Source organism: Pararge aegeria, chromosome 9 (assembly GCF_905163445.1).
Source record: "Pararge aegeria chromosome 9, ilParAegt1.1, whole genome shotgun sequence".
Taxonomy (NCBI): domain Eukaryota; kingdom Metazoa; phylum Arthropoda; class Insecta; order Lepidoptera; family Nymphalidae; genus Pararge; species Pararge aegeria.
The window spans coordinates 3,296,810-3,318,391 of record NC_053188.1 but is presented as its reverse complement, the minus strand read 5'-3'; the positions used below and the strand labels follow the sequence as shown (position 1 = coordinate 3,318,391).

Here is a 21,582-nt window from a genome sequence, read left to right as displayed (position 1 = left end):
GCTTTCAAGTTTGAAAACACTAGAAGATCAAAATGATATATTGTTTTTAAACTCAAATTCGTTCGCACCTCTCCAGACAGTGCTCTTGTTGGAACATTTGTTAAATAACAATAAGTTATGTATTAGATACTTGGAACAGACACCACGATTGCAAGCGTTCCTAAAAATCGTATACTTAATATTCAATTGGCCCTTAGCGATGGTAAAGGCTTTTATACAGTATTTTTTGAAAAGAGGGTAGGTCAAGGATACCATGTATCCAAAGTAAGACTCTTACTCTTTTCAAACAACCATGTCACAAAGTCAAAATAGTAATGCAGTGTTTTATCCCACTTAAAACAAAAGAGAGTTATAAAATACTGAAGTTACTATCCGCTGTTATTAAGCGATTTTTTGTAATATGCAAGCATAGCGGATGTTACGGTTGTCAACCCATTCTTTTCAAAAAAACTTGTTACAGTTATTCTTCAAGTATTGCTCCAAACGAACGGTAGATAATTTTTTTTTTGATTCATGATTTTTTTAGTTATCATAAATACTGTGAAATTCCATCGGTTATCCCCGTTTCCAACTTATTCATATTCATTAAAAAATATGTAATTTAAATTATTACGAGTATAATAGTAGAATTTGTACGCAGGTGTTTAAGGCCACAATATTTGGTCCGGTTGATTACATGCACCTAGTTAACTTCTATCCATTTACTTATTACTAGTGATCGGAATAGGTCGTGCAATTTTGAATAACTGATCTTCTTCTTGCCCAAATTTACTTTTTTTTGGCGTAGGCACAGCATTTCTTCTTCAATGTTAAGGATATTGTTGTTTTATTCTTTGGCGGCAAATGTTTGCAAATATTATGTTAATATGGATACGGCTTGCGTGGCTCGAAATATAATTGTACAGCATTTATCTAAGACTATGAATCAAAAATCTGATGTGACAACGGACGATGGACTTTGGGGTCTTAAGGTGCTGGAATAGCGACCGCACTGGTAAACGAAGCGTTGGCACTCTACATCATCATCATCATCATATCAACCTATTGGCCCACTACAGGGCACGGGTCTTCTTTCACAGTGAGAATGGGTTAAGGCCGCAGTCCACCAAACTGGCCCAGTGCGGATTGGTGGACTTCACACACCTCTGAGAACATTATGGAGAACTCTCAGGAGCGCAGGTTTCCTCACGATGTTTTCCTTAACCTTCGAAGAAAGTGATATTTGTGATATTTAAAACGCACATAGCGAAAAGTGAGCGTAGTCGTGGTCAAACCCACTGGGCTATCACCGCTTCGTTGACACCCTACGAGGTAGACAAATTACATCAATGGCACAAACCCCTGGTACTTGAAACTGCCTTCATAAGACTTATGTCCAGCAGAGGTTGATATGATGGTGATGATGAGGGAGTCTGCAAATGTTCTACAATGTATCTGCCTTTTTCTCTTTCACGTAATGGTAGTAACCATTTTACACAATTATAAAAAAGTTAGCCCAAAAACAATGCATTCACCAGATAGCTTTAGATTTTCTTGTAAAGTTTTAAGTTGGGCTAATCTAGAGTTTTATTATATTTATAAATTAATATAATATTTTAGGCTGAAATTTATGGATGGACGCATGAATTAAGATTTTTTTAAATCCCGCGGTTTACTTTTTTTTTATTTCCCGGGATAAAAGGAAGCCTATGTTTCTTTTTCATGTCAAAGGATACATGCATGCCAAATTTCATGCAAATACTTTCAGTCGTTCTTGCGTTATTGAGTAACAAATATCCACACTTTCACATTTATAATATCAGTAGGATTTCTATATTATTCCTTTTGCTGTAATTTAAATTCCAACTTACTTGGATTCAATGGCAGATCGATATTAAGATAACATAATGAAATTACACGAAATCGCTTAACTTATTCCGATTACTGCTTATTATCTACTTAAAAGTTATACCTTAACTGCTTACCTTAGATACAACGGTAATTGAACAACAAAATTTAATATTACTTATATCATAACAATATTTAAATCTATACATATGAATAGAATGAAAAGTGTCCGTCCGTGTTTGTATAAGCTTTTATTAGGCTTCTAAACTTCTTTGAACAATATCATGCGTAAAGCATATATTTTAAAATTTCTTAACTTTTTGTATTAATGTCTATGTACGACTATATACGAATAGCTGAGCCGCTTTTGACTGAACTTTCATAAGTAGGCAAAGGACTTGTAAGGATAAATCTGACCTATTTTTAGCATGGCAATCACTGAACTATTTCACTTCATTGCAAGGTCAATGACCTTCCCATGCCATATCGACTGACCTTCACCTCATCTATATTATGTAACCTATACTACATAAGGTTAATTTTTGAATTATTATACAAATTATTATAATATATGACTTGTTCTCCGACTGTCATACACTTTAAACACTACTTTATTTAACAATGAATAAAGCTCACATTTCAATGTTTTAATTTGAGTTAAGTTGGTGTGGAGTCGCACTCCATATGGAGCCATGTGGAGCTTATGGTGCACACCATACATTCAAAGGTCATTGGACCGCCTTTACATATCCGGAAATGCTAATAAAGTAGTTCTAAGCAGATAAAGGCGTAACTAACTGTTAGTCCAATATAATGAACTATAAATGTAAAACTATGATTATAGATTAAATAAAGTTGTATAATGTTTGTCTGTGATCATAATATGGTCAAAAATGAAATAAAGATATTGCCCATAAAGCCATATTTGTGTCAGGTTTGTTGTATAGGTACAAGTTTATAAACTACAGTCCATTCACTATAACTTGTCCCCCATGTTTTATAGGAGACAAGTTATAGTGAATGGATTGTAAACTTAGTTGACTAGTGGTATTTTAATTCAATAACCGTAGTAAAAAGGATGGCCCTACATGTGTCACAGTTTTAAAAGTAATGCTATATATTTAGAGTTTCCAGTAGGAAACCAGTCAATTAATCCACATGATATAATTGAAGTTGTTGTGTAAATGAAGTTTATTTTAGTCGTTTGTGTACAGTAGAATAGGCATAATTATGTGACAAAATTTCGCATTTATCGATTTAAGATTATTTATAATCAATATTATGCAATTTAAATACTTACAATTAAAATGATATACTTCAAAACTTTACCTACTCTATAAAGGCACTGGATAAGTGTATCTATTCATATTTACAAAAACACATTCGCAAATCAAAAATTAAATATGAAACATACATTACATCTTTGGCGATTAAACAATTGGTAGATAAATGAAAAATCAAATGAAATAACAATAATATTAAAATTTTAAAAATAAACAATTGAACAACTTACGTTTTAAAACAAGAATATAGGTACAAGATTATAAAACATTACTAAATGTAAAAATTATAACATTTTACTAAAATATCGAAATTAGATAATTTTACTGACTTTGTTTAGGACTAAGCAACTGAGCCTTTTTTTAAATTACAGTAATAGTTTATTTTTTAGGTGCCAAAATATTTTAGCCAATTATAACGCAATACAATTACGCGCGGAAAATCTTAGTTCGCTATTGGTTGCTTGCAACACGTCATGTTGGCAACCGAGAATAGAAACCGAAATAGGGCGAGTTTGTTGATATAGTTTTTAAAAACCTTAATTCAAAGGAACAAGGCTTATAATTAATTGGCGTTTTCAGTAATAACTCATGTTTGCGCTATATTGTCTATGAAACTTATTAAGAAAGGGATAGTGCTGACAGATCTACAAATTCAACTAGGTCAGCCTGTAAAGTTGTTTTTATCAAGTCAAAACTTTAGACTAATACAGTAATGTGCAAAAATATGACATTCATTGATAAGTATTATAAATAAATAAAATATTATTGAACCGCCTGCTGTGGGGTTAAATTTTTATTTTCAGTAGCTATTAAAAAGGAGCAGTTTAATCGTGTCTCATGCCTTTACATATAAAAGTATTTAAAAACATAGTATCAACGCAGCGCAGCGCAGGGTGGCAGCGAGAGAGTATAAACTGCTATATTTATTTGTACTGTAAGAAATACAACAAGCATTTTTTTATGCGCTTTACATAACATTCACTTAAAGATAACTTTTTTTTAATATAATCATATTTGTAATTTAACTTTACAAGGCAGTTTCTGTGACTTCTAAGACATATTTTTTCTCAAGAGATAGGCCCCGCATGCCAAATTCGTCTCACTTCCAAAGAATTTTCATAGTCATAGAGTTGGAATTTGCCCGTGAAGTAATGTCACTCGGGTGGCCCACCGTTAGGATTCGGCTTGTCTTTAACATCATCCTCGTCGTTTTCGAGGATCGCTGAGAAAGAGAACGGAAAGAACGCGTAGCCTTGACCGTCGTAGAATTTACTCATGAATTCCACCCTGCAATGTCGTAAGAAAACTCAGTGAATACTTTATTATAAATTATGATTCAGATCTCCTGCCACAGTGAGAAGGGGTTAAGGCCGTAGTCCACCACGCTGGCCCAGTGCGAATTGGTGGACTCCACACACCTTTGAGAACATTATGGAGAACTTCTCGGGCATGCAGGTGTCCTCACGATATTTTCCTTCACCGTTAAAGCAAGTGATATTATTGCTCAAAACGCACATTACTCCGAGAAATTACAGAACTAGATGTGCTTCGCTGAGTGACTTTGAGTATTTGACTTTGTGAAAGTCCTGAGGTTCCATCTAACTTACCAATGCAATCTCAAGGTGTGCAAGAAAGCCGACAGCCCTTCCATCAGAACCAGGATGGCCAGCGTGAAGAAGGCCCACATCGCGAAGATCACGTACAGCACAATCGCGTTCGTCGGACTTCCTGCACCGAGACCCATCTTGAGCAGCCTCTGCCATAATACTGCTGAGAGTTCTGTGGAAGATAGCATGCCACAGTCAGTGGTGTGTACGGTTTTTAATCGGTGTGGGCACTACGCAGCCAGGTAGCATAAAAATCTCTAAGTCGGGTATTGATGGTAGACATCAGGTACGTTTATGCATAAGTCCACTTGTATGCGCGCGCTCGCGGGCTACGCGAGGCTCCCGCGAGCTCGACTTACGCGGCGAGCGCGATTCACGCATCGGCGGTAGTGCATTTACTCCATTAATTGTAACAAAATGAATATCCTAGCTAAACAGCAATTAGTTTAATTTCATTTTATAATCTATAATACAGTCCACAAACTACATATACACAACAACATATGTAAAGCTATATTTTGAACCGCAATTATTTTGCCTAATTGTTGCACGTGGGTTTAGATATGCAAGTTTTTATGCATATATGAAGCGCAGTTCACATGGATTATGGCAAGAAATCACCTTAGCATGGACACGCTAAGTCGCTGTCAAATCTGTAATGACAAAAAGGAGAAAAAAAACCTCAAAATTCTGAACATTCTTCATTGGTATGCTCTTATTAGTCTTAGCGTGATAATATATATATAGCATTCCTCAATAAATGGGCTATCCAACACTGAAAGAATTTTTCTTATCGGACCAGTAATTCCTGAGATCATCGCGTTCAAGTAAACAAACAAACAAACTTGTCAGCTTTTTATATTAAAGTATGTATAAGTTTGAAGGGTCTAAGTAATAAATTCATGTGGGTAAGCTGATGATGGCGTTACTTTACCGAATTCCATGATATGTTATGAAAATTAAGGTTAATTTGCTATACTCCGCGAAAAGCAGGAGAATCTTAATGGTGTAATTTTTAATTTCTTCTACCCTTATACTCCACACCAAACAGAACTTCAGCAATGTACCCTCGACGCACGTTTCGCTCCGAAACCGGAGCATCCTCAGGAGATGAATGAATGAATGAATGAATACACTTTTATTGTACACCAAAGAAACAAAAAGTAGTTACAAAGATATAAATACAATCAAGAGAGTACAATTTGGTGGCCTTATCGCTACATAGCGATTTCTTCCAGGCAACCAATGGCGTAAAAGGGAAAAACGTAGTAGGAAGAGATGTTAACTTTACATTGAATAATTGATGAAAGATTGTCCAACTTTTCGCGGAGTATAGCAAATTAAGCTTAATTTTCATAATAATAGAAGATCACTTACGAGCATGGGCCAAAGACAATGCCCAGAGTCGTAAATACGAGGCAGTGTGCGAGACGCAGCCCAGCACGTATTCAATGGTGTGGATACCCTGCACGATCATCAGTTCACCGAACCCGTCGCCGTGACCTTCCTCAACAACTTCTCCACTTTCCACGCCTTGTTGGTATCGCTGGGGGTTAACAACACATTTTTAATTACATTCAAGCTATATACAACGTGTAAATGATAACCGAAATAATACTGTACAGGCTTTAGAGGTACATTATGTACTGTCTCTGAGATCTGTGAAACCGAAAACCTAATAGTTACCGAGAAAACCACTGCCATAATTTTTACTGAAGGAAATCAGATACAGCATCACATGCAAAATTAAAATATTATGAAAATTATGCTTATTTTTCTATACTCCGCGAAAAGCAGGAGAATCTGTATGGTGTTATTTATAATTTCTTCAATCCTTATACTCTACACCGAACAGTTCTTCGCAATGTACCTTCTACGCACTTCTATACAATATTCAAAATTAAAATCATGTGACTTCTGTCACTTTATTAGGTATGCGGCGCGTAGTGTAGTACTATGCGCGTGTCGGTCTTTAATCTTCAATAGGGCTGTCATAAGTAAATACTTAGGATGTTTTGAATTCGTTTGAATAGAAAAATAAATATGCTTTAATATTTTTAAAGTGTGATTCCTTATGTAGTAAACGTATGCATCCTTCAGCACGTAAGGACACGGGTGGCACTTTAATGGACGTGTTTCTTGCATGCCCTGCGAAATGTTGCTATGTTTTAAGGCGATGGTTTTTAACTTACCATGAGGTGAGCCATTCGCTCAGTCCGTCAATTATAACTTTAAATAGTCGGAAAATCCAGAAGTGCACGCCTCATAATCTCATTCATAATTATAAAATTGAGATTATTTGTAAATAATAATTAAACTACATCTAATTATACCGTGAAATGTAATAGGCTTCTATTCCTCAAAACACTGAAGCCTATAAAAAAAAACAACTCGATAAGTGCAGTATTTCGCTCGTTATCGTACAGACACATGGACATCCAAGAAAGAACTTATTTAAATAGTTTAAATAATAAAAAAAATAGATTTTATAATATCATGAGTGTTATAAAAATGTTTTTTGGCAACATTTGTCTATTATAAAAATTTTATAAATATAAACTTATAAAAGTAATAAAGAATAAAAAAAGTGACATTTTAAGTCGCAGAATCACTCGGTGTACGTAAACTGACAGTAATACCCACCTTAACGCTTCGCTTATGAGGCGTGCCAAAAAAATAATAAAAACTAGTGGTATATTATTATCTTACTCTATTTTTCTTTGCAGCCATGAGTTGATAAACTGGTTTCCCGAACAGCATGACCGGTATGCACAGGAAAGCGACAGCCAAGAACACTTTCTGTATCGTATCCTGACCGTCGTACATCATGGCTTTGCACGGCTCCTTGTCCTTGGCCCCTTTGAGCAGCATCATGTTTATGAAGATGATCAGCACTGAAGGGGCGCATGACGTTCCTAGCGCTGGATCTGTGGACAGTAGCCATGACATTAAATCAATTAAAAATAAAAATAAACATTGTAATAGTCAAGCAATTGATACCCATACACCTTCAAGGTGAAAAATATGAAATCCGCTATTTTTTGGAGTCCGCTATCTTGGACTGATTTTCATCAAACATAGCTAAAATACTCCCGACTAATTTACCTTTCAACAAAAATGTCATATTCGTTTCATGCGTTCGGGAAATAAGATGCCCCACAGACACACAAAACACACACACACACACACACATACGCACACGCACACACACACGCGCACGGACACACTCTCAAACACACATCCGCACACACATCCGCACACACGTCAAACTTATAGCACCCCGTCATTTTGCGTTAAAATTAAGATATTATAAATTCCCAAATTGCCCTGCTGGGAATCGAGCCCGGCCCTCCAACTTAAAACTACAATCTAAGTCTAGAAATACCCTTGTAAAAATGGTAGTTATGTTGTTACCGGTATATGTTATTACCTGTCGCCTCAGCGGAGTACATCCACCACTTCATTAGCATGAGTATGCAAAGATACCAGAAGAGCAGCAGTAAGAACAGAACTTGTGGGATATACTGTAGCAGGATCATCTCGGGTTTTTTGAAGAAACTGAAAAATACTGTCGCATGAGTAAATGTCACGTTCGTTTAAGAACACACCAAGAACTACTATATAAACCGCGGTAGTAGAGAAGATAATATTAAATGTATGTTTGCTATTTCAAAAATAAGTATTTTTTTTTTATTTACCATTGGAGAACTGCAGATGGTAGGAAGTAGATTTAAAGGAAAAAGGTTTAATGTGGTCTTGACGATAAACCACTTTTGCAGCTGTTACCTGAGTTATTAGAAATAAACAAATTAGTATTATACTTATATTTACAGTTAAGTAGAAACTGATCAACGAATGATCTAAAATAATCATTTTTTTTATTAAAAAAACAACGTTCTATTAAACGTTCTATTCTGATATCGTCTAAGATATTATAATGGTAATGTAAGTATATAACATATAAATCAGTTTGATTAAATGTATCGATTGCTGAAAACTGCATTAACATCCGTTGCGTAGTTTTAAAGATCTAAGTTTAAGAAAAGCAGGAGCGACTTTGTTTCATACTATGGAAAGATTAAGCTTAATGTTTTCATACCATTTACATTTATATTCTTTACTAGCGCGGCTTATAGATTAATTTCTTAAATATAGCATTTACTTGAAGTTTACCACACTCAATGTTACCCCAAACGCCATGTGTAGCACTCCAAAGATTATAGACAGCTTCATCTTGAAAGAGTTCAGAAATATAATGTTGTTGCCCGCGAACTGTAAAACAAGAAAGCGAGGTTTTTAAACGTTTGTCACAGAATAGAGGTACTTTGTTAGGTACAGACAGCAAACGAAAATAAACATAGAAGGAGTACTGCTCATAAATGGCCCTAACGAAATCATAGCTTGGAAAACATGGCTTAAGAAGTGTGCCCCGTATGCTTTTAGTTTACTTACAATGCTGACTGATTAACTACGGCCAATCACGGCTGAGTCCCTTGCTGATTCATGCATTACGGAACCAGCCGTGATTGTACACAGTAGAACCAATCATGTATTTTGCGATGCAATTCATGGTGCCTTCCATATACAACGTGTAACCAGATTAAGAAATACTATTGAAGGGTGCATAAGTATATTTCATAAGGAAACACCATGTAAAAATATTAAATCAAAAGAATCATATTTATTTTTGTATACAAAACATTCTAAGTGTTTACTTATAACAACACTACAAAGACCAACACGCGCATAGTACCTACACGCTATACCTACCTATACGCTACACGGCACCAAAGTGACAGGAGTAGCTTGATTTTCATTTTGCATGTGATCTTAGGGCTGTATTGGATTTCTTTCAGTAAAAACTATAGCAGTGGTTTTATCAAAAACTGTTAGAGTTTCGGGTCGGCAGATAAGTCTCAGAGACAGTAAATAATGTACCTATAAAGTAATATTTCCTTTTTATTTACACGTTGTAGACTGATTGGTACCCATTTTGAATAACAATTGGTTAGAGAACATAGAAGACACCCTTTCTATGTTTTTTTCGTTTGCTGGGTGTATTAGGAAGATGATGTTGAAATAATTACCTGCCAAGCAGGATCCAATCCCATTGGATAAGGTGTTCCACTATAAGCAACTTTTGGATCCAAGTCAAAATCAGATGAAGAATTCAACGTATGTTCATCGTACACATTGCTCCAGCTACTACCAAATAAATTCAGTGACTTCGAAAACATATCATTGTATATTAGGCCCGTGTACATGGAGAATATGCCCATTAGAAGTATAATGTAGCGGCCTCCAAAGAATATGTTCCATATTTCGTTGTCAGTTTTGGTTTTGGCGAACTTTTTCTCGAAGATCACCAAAATGGCGGCGAACACTGTCATGATGATGCCGTGGCCTATGTCGCCGAACATGACCGCGAAGAGGAATGGGAATGTAATGATTGTGTACAGTGCTGAAATAAATACATATAAATTAATATCCAGACTCTAGTGTACTAATCTCTAAAGTGACCTTGAAAAGCTTAAATTACCAATTCCAAGAACGCACATCTTATTTGGAGACGGGAGCATAAGCATGTTGCCATCAAAATATTTATTTATTTATTTATTTATTTTACTTTATTTATTTATTTATTTATTAATACATCATGCCTTTGATACATTTATCTAGTTATCCCTCCCAAATGTCAATCAAATCAAATGAGCCGTCGCTCATCCTAGGAACTTTATCAATAATTTACACGTTTAACCTTAATTAGCAGTTATTCCACCGACTAAAACAATCCCAAGAAAAGATTTCTTCAAGCAGGCCGTAGGTCATGAAAATATGCAAAAACCAAAAGTGAAAATCTGTCTTAAAGTTTAAAGAAGAAACCGCATAACGTGGGATAAGGTTAAGAAGAAGAAACGAGCGGGTTCCATTGTCTGCCCCACCGTTACTTTCAATCAGGTTCCAATGTAACACACATGTATTTAAAAATATATAAAAAATGTTCTACCTGGATTTACTTCTCTATAGCTAGCAATTCCATAGGAATCAATGAGGGTCTGGAAACCTCGAGTGAACTTGTTGGTGCGGTTGAACGTGGGCGGAATCTCTCTCGTTGGCACGTGGTGCAGAAATGAAGGAATTGGACTACCACTGGCTTTCTGGAAGGATAGTAATAAATCACTAGCATTTTTGTCAGCCTGAGCATTACGCCCTACAATCCTAGGCCTAGTCCATAGGTGGTATATCGTCATCATTTCAACCGATAGACGTTCGTTGGAAATAAGTGTATGGACACAACACTCCGCTGTCTTGTGCAGCTTGTTTCTAGCGACATGCTTGATGTCTTCTGTCCGTATGATGGGGGTCATACAACACTGCGCTTTCCCGTGCAGGGTCGCCACTCTAGCACCTTGGGACACTTGGGACCTCGGTCCTGGGTTGGGACTCATTCAGCTGTACCGACAACTTTGGTACGATGGAAACCCTAAGGCTACGATTTTATTATTAGGAGTTAGAGGTAACTTCCAGGTGGTGCCCAATATGTGTATTAAAATTATCTAGATAAATGACTTACCACACCATTATCCAGCGCATTCTGCAATATATGCAGGTCTTGCCGTGGCACCCAGCACTCGGCGATGAGACACTTCTTCACTATGTCCATGCTGAACATGTTGAGCGTGTGGTAGATGGCCTTCTCCTTCCGCACCGCTACCATCCACGTGCTGATGTCTCTCGCTATGTTGGTGAGGACTAGCCTGCGATGATTCTCCGTTTGTTCCAACACCTAAAATAGAGAACAGTTGAAGTATGTACAATGGGCGAATTTGATAGATTATACGTATGACCGACAGTTTTATTAGCGCACGACGATGAAGCAGCACGCTTGTTACCATTACTTTAGTTACCATTTTACAGACTGCAAACTCTAAAAAAAAATATGAAAAATTAGCTCTATCCTTCCTCGACCATGCCTCTGTCTTTTATTAATTCCCACATGGGAAATGAGGTAAAAGTAAGAGTATATACAAACAACAGTGATGATACACGATTTTAATAGCTACGTCCCCAGTCAACTATAACTAAGTGTGCTTTCTTCTATTACACAGCATCGAAAGGGAGCATTTTTTTGCATACGGTTGCCTAGAGGAGAGAACAGTGTGAACATTTAATTTAAAATTCTCTTTTTTTTTTATTTTATGTACAATGAATGTATATTCATTTAATATGGGCTGGAGTGCAACCGGCATTTATTTGACCAAAATGCGGTATCACAAGTCTTCCGATAACACATTATAAAATTGATGCCAATATATATATTTTTAATTTATATGTAAGAGTATAATTGTATACGAGGGGGACGGCGCGCACGCAGTCCCCACTACCAAAAATTACGCGTCCGAGTTATCCGCATTAGGGATAATCGCAGAGGTCAACCCAACCGCAGTGCAATGGAAGGGCCTCGCTCTGGGGGAACCGCCTATATGATCACGGTGTCCCCTACGCCAGGTAAGTATGCAGTAGCACCGGTAAGCAGGGATAGTCATTGTTCCAGCAAAAATCTCTCTAGCGTAATGCAAAACCATCAGATGAATGTTCAACGCCATCTAGTTGAAATCGCAAGTTAATGCGATTTTAACTAGATGGCGTTAAACATGAAGCACAACATGTAGCTCGCGTTTTTTAAAAGAACCTTCACACGTACAATAATCAAGTTAGGTCGAGTTATCCGTATATTAATAAAATTTTTATGGAAATAATATGGTAATTAAATCAATAATATTTTTCATTGACTAATTATATATTTTTTTTCTAAACACTAGAGAATTAGAAACAAAGAGGATTCATATGTTTTGTTAAACAATAATAAAATAAGATTAACGCATTTTAATGAGCAAATAATATGGATGAATTAGAAAGCAGGTACCGAGGTAGCACGGCATAAGACTTGTATAATACATTAATTTAGTAATTTATCCAAACTACTCTCATATTAAAAGAGATCAGAGATAAGCTTTTGTATAAGTCTGGCAAAGACTTTCCGCCAATTGATTTAGAGTTCCGGTACAATAACGCGTAGAAAGCGATCACGGGTGTGAGTTTTATATAACTGCCAACCCCTAAGGTTAGCCCGGTACCATCTCTGACCTACAGGTAAGTTCGCAGTCGAAGGTTAACGTGGAGTGGAACTAAAAAAACTATTATCACTGTATAGGTGTAATAAAACTTAAATAAATTGAAATTACAAAAAATCCAATATGGCAATCAATACCTTACATGTGAACTAATTATAAATCGACCAACTAGGTCTTCCATTTCTACTAAAATAAAAAAAAAAATCTTTTCTTTACCTATATAAAAATTTCATAAAAAAAGTCTATTCTAAATAAATTATATTAAAAATAATTCAATTAAATCCTCCTTAAATCTGTCGTAAACTTTAATTGTCTCGACATATGAACCGTCGCTAATCATCTGTTTTATATTTAAAGGACCTATACATCAGCAATTAACTTTACTCGTTAGTACGATACACGTTTACACTAACAGTCAGTTAAAGCTCTTAGCGGGCTCTTAATGTAGCATTAAGCACCAAATTATTTAAGATGACTAATATATGTTTGGATCTCTGTTCGATTATAAAGCTAATAAGAACTTTAATGTGTATAAATCTGATACAAATTGATAGATATGTATTCCTTGACACCTTGACATCATTTATGTTGCTTGTTATGTTTAGATAACAATGTTACATTCATATTTTATCATCATGTATTTTCAATTAGATCATACTTATAATGGATCAATTTATATCTACAATTTTGTTCTTCGCTTGTTGTAAACAATACCTATATTTGTAATTACGCAAAAATATTAAAATGCTTTTAACATTTAATTTTATATAGGTAAGTGGGTGGAATGGTTGGCGGGAAAAAATCGTGCCACTTATGACTTTAGGTTGTGGGCCAATCAGTGAGCCGGATTTAGCCGGAGCGAAGAAATGGAAACCATCTTGGATTCAGGTGGCATTCGCTCCATTGACTGCGTTTGGTAGTAATAGTATTCATGGCACAAAGAGTGAGAAATAAAAGTGTGGATACATTTTCAACCGAGTTGGGTTTTATTTCACTGGGAGATATTTGTGTGATGTTTTTGAGTGCTGGGTGTTTATTATGTATATTATAAGTATTTATGTATATTATTCATCAAAATATTCATCAGTCATATTAGTACCCATAACACAAGCTACGCTTAGTTTGGGGCTAGATGGCGATTTGTGTATTGTTGAAGTATATATATTTATTTTACTGCACATTGTCCTCATAATCTATACTTATAATAAAATGTAACTGGAAGATTTCTGTACATTTAATACTTTTTGAAAATGTTGAACGGGGGTTGCTTTATAATCGATACTGAGTCCAAAACATATTTCTATTTTAATTTTTGTCTGTCTGTCTCTCTGTCTATCTGTCCGGGCATCACGTGAAAACTACTGAACGGATTAATATAAAACTTGGTATAGTGGTAGGTCATATTCCAGGTCAACGTATAGGATATTTTTAATCCCGATAAACTATAAGTTTCCTTTGGGAAATGGGATGAAAATTTTTATCAATTTTACTTAATAGCTCCGTTAAATTTGAACCGATTTGAATAATTCTGTTTTATTTGAAAGTGTATACTATCAAGCATGTATTGTCTAATTTTAATGAAGAACTTTTGTCGAAGATAAAATACATAACTATTCACAGATAAAAGCAAGTCGCAAGGCATCGAATGCATGCGATCATCCTAATAATATTATAAATTCGAAAGTTTGTGAGGATAGATGTATGAATGAATATTATTTGGAAATAAAACTGGACCTGGCAGATGGCGCTGCAATTAGTTTTTAATAAATAAATAAATATACTACGACAATACACACATCGCCATCTAGCCCCAAAGTAAGCGTAGCTTGTGTTATGGGTACTAAGATAGCTGTTGAATATTTTTATGAATATAATACATATAAATACTTATAATGTACAGATAGACACCTAGACACTGAAAAACAATCATTTAGGTTTGTTTAAGATATTAAAACCTGTAATAACTGATTTGGTGCAGACGAAGTTGCGCGGGTCAGCTAGTATTCGTCTAAATCACTCGTAGGCTACTTTTTTTAGAAGAGTCTCTACTGTCGTGTGTGATGTGCTTACAGGATTTACTTATTTTTCTTACCATTTCCAAATCCTTAATTCTGGTTGATATGCCCGCGAGCATTTCCTGCTGCTCCTTGTAAGTGGCAGGGCAGGGATATGGAGTGGCTTGGAACCCGTGGCACACCTTCTTAACCCGCAGCTTGATTTGCTCCCCGTGGAAGAACACCACGAATACTGTCTTTTGTAGCTCGTGCCCCTGAAATAACAAGATTGAATTGATCTAGGAACAGCATTGAATAACAATTTAAAAAACACCACATACACAATAACCTTTGTCGACGACTATTCAAAGTCAAAAGTCAAAGTCAAAAATATTTTTATTCAAGGCCCATAGGTGGCTCTTTTTATGCGCAGGTACATGAGAATTACACGGTAGTGAGATGATGGCGATAACCACATTCGTAAACTTAAAACTAAAGCTATGGAGTTCTAAACGCGTCCTGGTCTAAGAAGAACAAACTTGGCCCGCAACAAACTTAGCCGGGAGTTTTTTTTTGCTATCACCATCTCACATTGTCATTCAAAATTATTAGAAGAGCAACCTGGTTAGAGCTATAATTCACACCCGAGCTTTTTTATCGATTACATAGACCTTTATACTATAAAAGAACTATTCTATAAGCTTACGTTTTATACAAACTTTAAACTTTTTAAGAGACATCTCCAAGATGTCAATGGGTATTAATATGTACATTGTATTCACTCTCTCTATCTATTGTATGTCAAAGTATTTAAATATTGATGTGTTGTAAATTTAAATATTATGTTTGATGTATGTGTAATAAATGTGTAGTAAGCGTCTTCAAAATCTTGCTATTCGGTTCATATTTGGCCTTCGCAAATATGACCATGTTTCCGAATTTCGACTAAAACTCAAGTGGCTTCCTATTCGTCGTCGCCGGGATATGCATGTACTTTCACTTCTGTACTGTGTGTTATTTCATCAAAAAACTCCCTCGTATTGAAAAGAGAAGTTCACTTTTCTTGGTGAGCGATCTGATTTAAGATCGTGCCGTGCGCTGACGCTGAGTATGCCTTATCATAGGACAAAATTTTATAAGCGTTCGTTTAGCGTACGAGCTGTGGAATTGTGGAATGCGCTTCCATTGAGTATACGACGATCCAAATCACTGGCGATATTTAATAGAGCAGTTAAGGCCCATTATATTGTTAACGACTTTTAATAGTATGTATATACTTACTCATTTATTGTATGTTAAAGTATTTAATTATGTAGGTGTTGTTATTATATATATATTATTTTTTCCTAATTCTAAGGTTGCCTGGCAGAGATCGCTATTAAGCGATAAGGCCGCCTTTTGTATTACTACTTCTTTCGATGTTTCTGTTTTTGTTATATTTTAAATATGTTAATGTTGTGGTATACAAATAAAGAGTTTTGAAAAAAAATTGTAATACCAGCAGTCTATTCTCCTCTAATTTTTTCCTAATTTCTAGGTTGCCTGGCAGAGATCGCTATTAAGCGATAAGGACGCCTCTTGTTACTTCTTTCTTTATGTTTCTGTTTTTATTTAATGTTGGTAGGTATATGTTAATGTTGTGTTATACAAATAAGGGTAAAATAATAATAATATATAATCCTAATAATCTAATACATAATAAGCCTACGTACAAACACTCGCAAGCGTTTTTTATTTCAGAATGTATTTTTTTATTTTGTTATTATTGTAAGAATATTTACATTTTGAATTTTTGTACTTATTTGTAACGCTATTGATTTTCATGAATACATAAATAAATTAAAACTTAAAACGGTCCTATAACGTGGCAATCAGTCGCAACAGACAGCAGAAGTTGCAGATTGACCCTTTGAAAAAGTCGACTTTTTGAAATTTTGCAAAAAAAAAGTATATTTCAATTTTATTGTACTTAATAAGAATATAGATAATTGATAATGTCACGATATAACTTATAAGTAAACTAATTACTGTAAAGGTCATTACTAAACAGCCAGGTTGATCCTTTGCGCAAAAATGAGCCAGCTCATCTGTCACCAGATGAGGCAATCAACCGCGGTGTAATTTTTTTTTTTTGCAAATAACCTCCAAGGCTTGGAGTTAACTTGTGTTATTTGAATTAAAAGACTGTTTATAGATAACTTAGTCAAGAAAAAAAATACGAAAAAACAAAATACACGGAACAAAAAATTATAAAAAAACACACTGTAATATGAATGCATCTGAATATGGGGCCATCTCACCGCCATATTGAATAATACTAAAAAAAATTGTAACCAGTTCCACTCGGAATGATGTAAGGATTTTGGATACCAAATACATCAAAGTTATGATGATGAGTTTATTTAAACTCAGGCACATGCATACATCAATCCAAATAATATTACTCTCTTTTTGAGAATGCAAAGGAAATACGCACAATTTAACATTTTCGTACCTAAGACAATTGGTAGGCGAATAGGTATGTATTATATTATGACAATAGAGGTGAAAATTGATAAGTGACAACAGATAACTAACTACCAATAATTATGAAACTTCTCGGAAACTAACTCAACAACAATGTAAACAAACTGTTAACTTTCAGAGATTGATATCTTTGGAATGTACCTCATAATCATAGAATAGAATAGATTAGGAAAACTTTGTTGCAACAAAACACAGAAGGAAAAACATAAAGAAAACAGTCATAGTACTTAGTGCTAGGGTGCAAAGGCGACCTAAACACTCATCATTATAAACCTATTATCGACCCACTACAAGGTAAGGGTCTTCTCTCAGAATGAGAAGGGGTTAGGACGTTAGTCCACCACGCTGGCCGAGTGCGGATAGGTGGACTTCGCACGCATCATTATGGAACATTTTGGAGAAATCTCAGGCATGCTGTTTTCCTTTAGGTGTTTTCCTTCGCGATTGAACAAGTGATATTTTAATAGCTTAAATTAAAAACGTGCATGCATCTTTAAAGTAGAGTTGCGTTCCGGGATTAGGTTGGTTAACGCTTAGGCCCCCCAAAAAGGGAGGCCTAAGCGTTAACCATAAAGCTATCATAGCTTACTAGGCTATCCAACCTAGCCTAGAGAATAAAGTCCATTCAGGAACGAAAGTATCAAATATAAGTCCACCTACTGAAATGAGATCCAAATAAGAGCAGCGGTTTTTTTATTCCCGCACAAGATAGTCCATGACTCAATCTCATGGTATCAAGTGACGATGCAGTCTAAGATGGTACCGGGCTTACCTGTTACGGAGTATGGTAGTCATACCCCTAATCGGTGTCTACGCGACATCGCACCGGAACACTAAATCACTTAGCGGCACGTGATTGTCGGTAGGGTTGTAACTAGAGAAAATTCAGAGATGCCAATGAAGCCAGAGAGGTCGTCAATGGAACATACAGCGTGTTAAACTGATAGTGGTATGGCAGTTTTAATACACCCCGATTTCTATACGTTAAATCGCTTGGAGATACGTCTTTATCAGTAACTAGCACCGGTCGTAGCCTCCCACCAAGCCAGACCAAGGAAAATACAGAAACTATAAAGATCAAAGAAAATACAGAAACTATAAAAAAATCCCAATTTGCCCCTGCCGGGGATCGATCCCAGGACTTTCCAAAGCGCTCTCCACTGCGCCAAGGAGGTCGTAAAAATTTGTAGTAAGGCGGTATTTTTGAGAAAGTAGAATTAGCTACAGCCTACAGTTCCTATGAATATTGGGTAGAAGCAGGCGTTACTTTGCGCAAATCCATAATATATTATGAAAATTAAGCTTAATTTGCTATACTCCGCGAACAGCAGGAGAATCTGTATGGTGTAATTTATAATTACTTCTATCCGTATACTGAACACCGAACAGATCCTCGGCGATGTACCCTCTACGCACGTTTCGCTCCGGAACCGGAGCATCCTCAGGATATGTTGACTTTACAATGAATAATTGTTGAGGATCTGTTCGATGTGAAGAATCCGGATTAATTTTCATAACTTCCTATGTAGGGTAGTCATACATACTAATCATTAAAGTACTTGGAAATCAAGCATAAGTAAAAACAAGCATAATATAGGTGACAAAGATTGGTATCACTCGAACGCAATCCATGCAAATCCAGGTACACTTAGCTAGTACCTAAAGAACATCTACCTATTAAGTTAAATGCCATACGGACGTTCACCCGGGTTCACGTTTTTATTGATCGAAGCCTACCGCTATGACCTACGAGTGTTTTATTTTTACTGACACATGGATATGCGGATATGGGAAAAAGCACTGTATCGTTCAGTTCATTGTTGTTACATTAAGGAAAATCAGTAGGGCTAAAAATAAACAGGGCTTTCCAATTACTTAACATAATATCCTTCGCCTATTTCATGAATATCCATGCTACTATTATAAATGTGAAAGTTTGTTTGCTACCAATGTTTAGGTGACGATCGGAGTACTCTTATATTTGAACTGTCAAACTGTCAAATACAGCTTTTATTTACATGGTTTTGTTGGGTGTACATGGGTGTAGATGGCTTCACCCGCTCGAGAAGAGAATAGAAGAGAGACTTAAATTAAAAATTTTATGATGTAAGTTTATTGTTTAAATAAAATAAAGCAAAATCTAGCCCTGAGAAGCGGGCTGGGTACGCTAGTATAATATATATACGGGTAATATATGGGTCTCCTCCCACAAAAAGAAGGGGTTAAGGCCGTAGTAGATTGGTGACCACGCTGGCCAAATGTAGATTGGAGGAAAGACCTGTTACTTTAACCACTTCTCGTTGTGTAGTTGGCCGGTAATGGTTATAAGATGATGAGGATGGTGAACAGGTCTAAAAGTAGAATAGAATACTATAAAAAAACTTTATTGCAACACAAAACAAGAGGAAAAACACAAGGAAAACAATAAGTACTTAGTGCTCCTTATCACTAAAAGTGATCTCCTAAAGGCAACCTGAGACTGCGAAGCCGATAAGAAGATGGAAAGTGTATGGAGCTCTCAATGAAATTCAAAATATATTTTGATTATTTGCCAAAAAGATGACTAATAATCCAGTAGAGAAACTTCAATAAATTGAAACTACTTACTGTCACTGGGTCTTTTAATGGCTCGTCAATCTGGGCTTGCTTGAAGAAGATGTTGCCGTGGGAGATCCTCCACAGCATCCTCTCGAACGAAGGAACTCGCGGAGTCGCCACAACACCAGCAATGAACCCGAGATGTCCTATCGCACCCTCATTGTTATAAATCTGAACGGAGGCAGATATCTTTCTGTGCGCACTGTGGTCTTGGAAGAAGGTCTGCGTCTTTTCTATAAGAATCTTCAATTCAATTAGGGCAAGGTAATCGGTTTTTAGGTTCTGTGCGTTTTTGGTTATCTCTTGTATTTCGGATTCTATGTAGTCTATTCTCTCCTGAAAAATGAGTACCTATTAATCTAAAGTAACATAATAAATTTAAAAGATCGGTGAAATTCTTTGTTCAAACAAGGAAATATAAGTCTGACTTTTAAATCTTTGCATATTATAAAACAAACTCCCCCGCCGCGTCTGTCTGTCTGGGTGTGAAAACTGAAAAACTAACGAACGGATTTTCATACGATTTTCACTAATGAACACGTTCTTATGGTTTTCTGTAAATAGGTTGAAATATTATTTGTTAAAGATTTTATACCGAATTGGAGCTTTAGTCCTCGAGGCTATATGTCTCCCAGTTATGGTTAAGCCACAATAACTGCTTTTTGCTGCGTTATTTGTCAATCAAAACACGGGTACAATCGAAAGGTTACACAGGTATAATCTATAACCAAGAAGAAACATATCACATAATATGCTTACCTCCAGTATATTAATTTCCCTGGGCGTGAGTACTCTAGGCGAAGGTTTCGGCGGAGGTGGCGGCTCCGGCAGCTCGCCGCTCACCCAGCGCAGTTTGCGTTCCATTTCACTGCAGCGTCTCACTTCCGTTACGTAGCGGCGTTGGAAATCGTTGACATGAGGGTTTAGCTATACAAAAAAAAAAAATTTTTTTTAATTACATTTCTACAAACAATACAAAGGATACTTTCGTGATACTAAGGATAAGGATATACGCACTGGCGCACAGGTGGAAACAATATCAAAATAGTATATGTGTATTAATAAACGGGGGTAAACTTCTCCTATTCCATGTTCCAGTGATTTAGCAGGTGCACACTTTAATTATATCCCTTGTCAGGGGACATAATCGGGGGATATAATTTTTGTATGCACGGGGTATGCCGATGATATAAAATGAAGAAAGTTTACAAGATTTAAAAAACCTAAGGGTAGGCATTGTATGAGTTATAAAAAGCCTACCCTTATAGTATTTATAACTCGTACTGGAGATTATCTTCGTAGTGTACTTTTCCTTAGAACATTATGGAGAACTCTCAGACATGCATTGTTGATGTTTTATTTGATGTCCGAGGTGCAAGCCTAGCATTTTCTTGTATGCCTTTGGTTGCCTGGAAGAGATCGCTATTTAGCGATAAGGCCGCCAAATTGTACGTTCTACCTTATTGTGCTGTTGTATTTGTATCCCTGTAAATTTTCTCTGTGGTGTACAATAAAAGTGTATTCATACATTCATTCATTCATTCATTTATTCATTCATTCAAGCCGAGTATAGAACTTGGTTCTCCGAAAGAAAGTCCGGACCACTGGTTTA

At 36.0% G+C, this 21,582-nt stretch overlaps 1 protein-coding gene and 1 non-coding gene across 3 annotated transcripts in view; both read right to left on the bottom strand.

The window, feature by feature from the left end:
• Window positions 1-3,355: 3,355 nt before the first annotated feature.
• The window catches only part of LOC120626298 (V-type proton ATPase 116 kDa subunit a1-like), a 56,713-nt gene continuing 38,486 nt past the window's right edge, over window positions 3,356-21,582 (bottom strand). Inside the window, exons 3-14 of one of the 2 annotated variants that reach the window (XM_039893764.1) lie at window positions 20,730-20,897; window positions 19,980-20,306; window positions 14,945-15,121; window positions 11,292-11,504; window positions 10,725-10,875; window positions 9,805-10,178; window positions 8,880-8,989; window positions 8,148-8,275; window positions 7,427-7,644; window positions 6,095-6,263; window positions 4,718-4,889; window positions 3,356-4,397 (exon numbers count right to left, since the gene is read on the bottom strand). In XM_039893764.1, coding sequence (XP_039749698.1) covers window positions 4,265-4,397; window positions 4,718-4,889; window positions 6,095-6,263; window positions 7,427-7,644; window positions 8,148-8,275; window positions 8,880-8,989; window positions 9,805-10,178; window positions 10,725-10,875; window positions 11,292-11,504; window positions 14,945-15,121; window positions 19,980-20,306; window positions 20,730-20,897 — 2,340 coding nt within the window. In that variant the 3' untranslated portion in view covers window positions 3,356-4,264. The remainder of the gene's footprint in view (window positions 4,398-4,717; window positions 4,890-6,094; window positions 6,264-7,426; window positions 7,645-8,147; window positions 8,276-8,879; window positions 8,990-9,804; window positions 10,179-10,724; window positions 10,876-11,291; window positions 11,505-14,944; window positions 15,122-19,979; window positions 20,307-20,729; window positions 20,898-21,582) is intronic. The other variant, XM_039893765.1, reaches the window with a different exon arrangement.
• LOC120626641 lies at window positions 12,073-12,234 on the bottom strand. Its single transcript, XR_005658870.1, has one exon. It is a non-coding gene; the product is annotated as a U1 spliceosomal RNA (small nuclear RNA).